The following is a 5198-nucleotide window of genomic DNA, read 5'->3' as shown; positions in this document are numbered from 1 at the left end:
GACCCCCGCGTCCCCGACACTAAGAATCAATCCTTCCACATTCTAAAATCCGTCCAAAGGCCCCCCGCCCCCGTTCCTCATTTCTCAACAGCCTCGAGCAACAGGCGCGTGACTTCTCCACCTCGGGGTGGGGGTTGAGGCTCCAGTCTGCAGTGGATTGGTCCGGGGCCCGTCCTCCCCCCCACCTCTAATTGGCCAGCTGCTCGCCTTGCGCGTCCCGCCTCCACGCATCCGGTTTGCTATAAAAGAAACCGCCCGTGTTCCAGCCTCTCGCGGCGCGTGAGGTGGTCCCTTGGATCTGTGTCTTGCTTCAGCAGTGTTTGAACGGAACAGACCCGGGGACTCCCTTTTTTCCAGCCTTCGGCAATTTTCCAGTCTCATTCTTTTCCACTTGCAATCTCTGGGACCTTCTTCACTGCCATCTCCTGCCTCTTGAGCCAGCTAACACCGTTTTTTTGTGGTTAGTTCCTTATTACCGATCAACCATGAGCTCCCAGATTCGTCAGAATTATTCCACCGATGTGGAGGCTGCCGTCAACCGCCTGGTCAACTTGCATCTGCGGGCCTCCTACACCTACCTCTCTCTGGTGAGTTCCCCGGACGCCCGCGGGCCAGGTTTCCCCTACAGTATCTCCCAGCCTCTGCGCACGCGCCAGCATTCTTTGTTTGGTCGGGCAATCCGGGCGGAGCCTGTATGCCTGGCCTCGCCTCGCGCTAACCATTGTTCCCTCCATCTATTCCCGCAGGGCTACTATTTTGACCGCGACGATGTGGCTCTCAAAGGCGTGGGCCACTTCTTCCGCGAGTTGGCGGAGGAGAAGCGCGAGGGCTCTGAGCGTCTCTTGAAGATGCAAAACCAGCGTGGCGGCCGCGCTCTCTTCCTGGACGTGCAGGTAAAATAGTGTGAGAGTAGCGTACTACATCTCACATCAGTTCGTGCGCGCTAGGCTAACCTAAACTGCTTAGATGTCGAGTAGGCTTCTGGGAGATTGAGTTGTTCCTGTGACGGGTTATTATGGCTAGAAATGGAGTTGCGTGTAGTGCCCCTTGGTTGCAAATGTCCAAACTGTTTTTCTGGGACGTGTAGTTGTAGGAGATGGGGAATGGGAGTGGAGGACAGTAGTAAACACGACTTCACACACTGGTGTTTAAAGGCTAGGCTCCTGAGTCACGACTGCTGCTGGGAAATGTAGTTTTAGCCCTTTGCAGGATGTGTGCTCTGAGCTTTCTATCTAATGTATAGAAGCCATCTCAAGATGAATGGGGTACAACCCTGGACGCAATGGAAGCCGCCTTAGCCCTGGAGAAGAGCCTGAACCAGGCTCTTTTGGATCTTCATGCCCTGGGTTCTGCCCGCACAGACCCTCATGTGAGTACCCACAACTTCCGTGGCTAATCATCCATACTTAGCACCCTCGGTTCGTTCTTGGCACATTTCCTTCTCAATCTCCTTCCACATCTGTCCTGTAGTAAGTGGCAGCTTTTGCCTCCCTCTTTTCCAAGATTTGGATTTTTTTTTTTTTTTTTTGAGACAGTCTAACTATGTTGCCCTCAGAGTGCTGTGACATCACAGCTCACAGTAACCTCAAACGTTAGGGCTTAAGCGATTCTTTTTTTTTTTTTGTAGAGACAGAGTCTCACTGTACGGCCCTCGGGTAGAGTGCCGTGGCGTTACACGGCTCACAGCAACCTCTAACTCTTGGGCTTACGCGATTCTCTTGCCTCAGCCTCCCGAGCAGCTGGGACTACAGGCGCCCGCCACAACGCCCGGCTATTTTTTTGTTGCAGTTTGGCCGGGGCTGGGTCCGAACCCGCCACCCTCGGCATATGGGGCCGGCGCCCTACTCACTGAGCCACAGGCACCGCCCTTTTTTTTTTTTTTTTTTTTTAAGAGACCTAGTTTCACTTTATCGTCCTTGGTACAGTTAGTTCCGCGGCATCACACAGCTAACAGCAACCTCCACAACTCTTGGGCTTAGGCGATTCTCTTGTCTCAGCCTCCTGAGTAGCTGGGACTACAGGCGCCTGCCACAACGCCCAGCTATTTTTTTGTTGTAGTTTGGCTGGGGCTGGGTTTAAACCCACCACTCCGGTGCCCTACCCACTGAGCCACAGGCGCTGCCCCTTAAACGATTCTTTTGCCTTAGCCCACCAAGTAGCTGGGACTACAGGTGCCTGCCACAATGCCTGGCTATTTTTTTTTGTGCTTTAGCTGGCCCAGGCCGGATTCAAACCATTGTGTGTGGCTGGCGCCCTACCTACTGAGGTACAGGCACCACTCCAAGATTTGGATTTCAATTTTTTTACAGCTCTGTGACTTCCTGGAGAGTCACTTCCTAGATGAGGAAGTGAAACTCCTCAAGAAGATGGGCGACCACCTGACCAACCTCCACAGTCTGGCTGGCCCCCAGGCTGGGCTGGGCGAGTATCTCTTCGAAAGGCTCACTCTCAAGCACGACTAAGAGCCTGTGGAGACCAGTGACCTCTGAGGAGCCCTTTTCAAACCATCAGGGCTTCTGCCAGAGCCGCCTCCTCCAGCCACAAGGCAGCTTTTTAAACACCTTACAGGCTTTTCCCAAGCCTTGGACCAAATGGAAATAAAGCTTTGTGCACCTAATCAGTGATTGTGTATGTGGTGTGAAACAATAATTGCGATCTATTTTCACAAGGATTCTAGCTGAGCTGGGATGGCAGAGAAAGAGTGGGCCCCAGCTCCCATTTTCTTTTTGTAGGGAAAGTCTCACTTTATTGCCCTCGGTAGAGTGCCATGGCATCACACAGCTCACAGTAACTTCCCAACTCATGGGCTTAGGCGATTCTCTTGTCTCAGCCTCCTGAGTAGCTGGGACTAAAAGTGTCCGCCACAACGCTCTGTTATTTTTTGTTGCAGTTTGGCCAGAGCTGTGTTTGAACCCACCACCCTCTGTATATGGGGCCAGCGCCACACCCCCCTCCCCCCAAATCTCCCATTTTCTTACATGTTCTAAGGCAAGCTCTTCCCCTCTAGAGTGTGAATTGGAGGGTGCTCTGCTTGCCTGGCTGTTAACTGCCCCTTCCAGAAGATAAGACCACGGATTGGTGGCTGGAAATACACTGTTAGGTTTCAATAGCCAGAAATAGTCTGAGTGATTATGGGGCCAGGTTGTGTGCCAACTCTGAAAGCAGTCCCTGCTTCAATTCTGGGAGACCAGTAAAACTATTAGCCGCTTGGTATTGACAAATTGAAACTGATGCTGTGCAATTCGGATGGCAAACAGGTTTCACGCCCAGGTCCAACCCGCTAGAGATCATGGCCCACGTGGTAATCCCAATGCAGGGCACAGGTTGGAATTACCACATAGATATAAGTAGCCAGGAGCACATGACGACTGAGAAGTGCTGAACTAGGGGCTTGGGGCTTAGTGCAGAAACAGGATGTGAAATTTAGAATCAAGTTTTCCAAGTGGGAACTGAAGTTTAAAGAGGCCTTAGAACAAGGCAGCTGCTGAGTCCAAGGTACAAAACTGCTATGTCAACTCTGACCCTCCCCCTTCCTTGTATGGTAGAGGAATTTTTTTTGTTAGGGAGTCTCACTTTACTGCCCTCGGTAGAGTGCCTTGGCGTCACATGGCTCACATCAACCTCCAGCTCTTGGGCGTAACGTGATTCTCTTGCCTCAGCCTCCAGAGCAGCTGGGACTACAGGCGCCCGCCACAATGCCCGGCTATTTTTTTGCAGTTTGGCAGGGGCTGGGTTTGAACCCACCACCCTCGGTATATGGGGCTGGCGCTGAGCCACAGACGCCGCCCGAGGAATTGTTTCTTAGAGACAGTCTCACTTTGTCCACCCCCGGCAGAGTGCTATCGCATTATAGCTCACAGCAACCTCCAACTCTTGGGCTTGAGCGATTTTCCTGACTCAGCCCCCCAAGTAGCTAGGACTATAGGCACCCACCACAACGCCCACCCATTTTTTTACAGATGGGTTCTTGTTCTTGCTCACCCTGCTATTTTTTAGAGATGAGGTCTTTCTCTTACTCCGGCTGGTCTCCAACCTGTGAGCTCAGGCAATTTATAGGCCTTGGCCTCCCAGAGTGCTAGGATTACAGGAGTGTGCCACGGCACCCAGCTTAGAAGAGGAATCTTTGAAGTGGCTGCTGGGTGTCTATTATTTTTGCCTGCTCAGCATTGTGCCCTTCTCTCATCACATTTTGTATCATGCCTTCACGGCCAAACAATCAAGAGCTCTTTTATCCGCAGAGGAGGGAATTGGTTCAGAGATGCACCTGTGGCCCAGTAACGATTCAAACTTAAAGGAAAAAGATTTTTCCTGAAAATAGAGCCATTCAGACTTGGTCCCTGTGGCTAAGGCGCCAGCCACATACACCTGAACTGGCGGGTTTGAATCCAGCCTGGGCCTGCCAATGACAACTACAACCAAAAAATAGCTGGGCGTTGTGGCAGTTGCCTATAGTCCCAGCTACTTGGGAGGCTGAGGCAAGAGAATCACTTAAGCCCAAGAGTTGGAGGTTGCTGTGAGCTGTGGTATCACAGCACTCTACCCAGCGCCACATAGTGACACTCTGTCTCAAAAAATAAATAAAAAATAATAAAGCCATTCAGAGATCAATGACAGAGGCCACAGCATCCTGGAAACACACCTTAAACCAATGCTGTCCATCTATGATGTTCAATAAGTAGCTGGGAAATCACATGTGGCCACTGTAAACTGCATTTAAGTAGCTACATGTATGGCCAGGTGGGGTGGCTCATCCTTGTAATCCTAACTCTGGGAGGCCAAGGCAGGAGGATTGTTTGAGCTTGGGAGTTTTTTTTTTTGTAGAGACAGAGTCTCACTGTACCGCCCTCGGGTAGAGTGCCGTGGCATCACACGGCTCACAGCAACCTCTAACTCTTGGGCTTCCGCGATTCTCTTGCCTCAGCCTCCCGAGCAGCTGGGACTACAGGCACCCGCCACAACGCCCGGCTATTTTTTTGTTGCAGTTTGGTCGGGGCTGGGTTTGAACCCACCACCTCGGCATATGGGGCCGGCGCCCTACTCACTGAGCCACAGGCACCGCCTGAGCTTGGGAGTTTGAGACCATCCTTACCAAGAGTGAGACCCTGACTCTACTAAAAGTAGAAAAATAATTTGAGCATGGTGGTGTAAGCCTATAGTCCCAGCCACTTGGGAGGCTGAGGCAGGAGGATCACTTGAGC

General features: G+C 51.8%; 1 protein-coding gene across 1 annotated transcript; it reads left to right on the top strand.

The window, feature by feature from the left end:
- Positions 1–259: 259 nt before the first annotated feature.
- FTL (ferritin light chain) lies at positions 260–2610 on the top strand. Its single transcript, XM_053606491.1, has 4 exons — positions 260–587; positions 747–893; positions 1244–1369; positions 2310–2610. Exons 1-4 carry the CDS (start codon positions 486–488, stop codon positions 2460–2462), a joined length of 528 nt encoding a protein of 175 aa, XP_053462466.1. The 5' UTR covers positions 260–485; the 3' UTR covers positions 2463–2610.
- The last annotated feature ends 2588 nt before the right edge of the window (positions 2611–5198 follow it).

The sequence above is a fragment of the Nycticebus coucang genome, chromosome 10 (genome assembly GCF_027406575.1).
Source record: "Nycticebus coucang isolate mNycCou1 chromosome 10, mNycCou1.pri, whole genome shotgun sequence".
Classification (NCBI taxonomy): Eukaryota; Metazoa; Chordata; class Mammalia; order Primates; family Lorisidae; genus Nycticebus; species Nycticebus coucang.
The sequence above is the reverse complement of the archived record's forward strand: the minus strand, read 5'-3'. Positions and strand labels throughout refer to the sequence as shown.

Coding starts and splice junctions, on each gene's coding strand:
- FTL (XM_053606491.1), top strand. CDS start 486: ATGAGCTCCCAGATTCGTCAGAATTATTCCACCGATGTGGAGGCTGCC. Junction 588..746: donor CCTACACCTACCTCTCTCTG/GTGAGTTCCCCG, acceptor CTATTCCCGCAG/GGCTACTATTTTGACCGCGA. Junction 894..1,243: donor CTCTCTTCCTGGACGTGCAG/GTAAAATAGTGT, acceptor TCTAATGTATAG/AAGCCATCTCAAGATGAATG.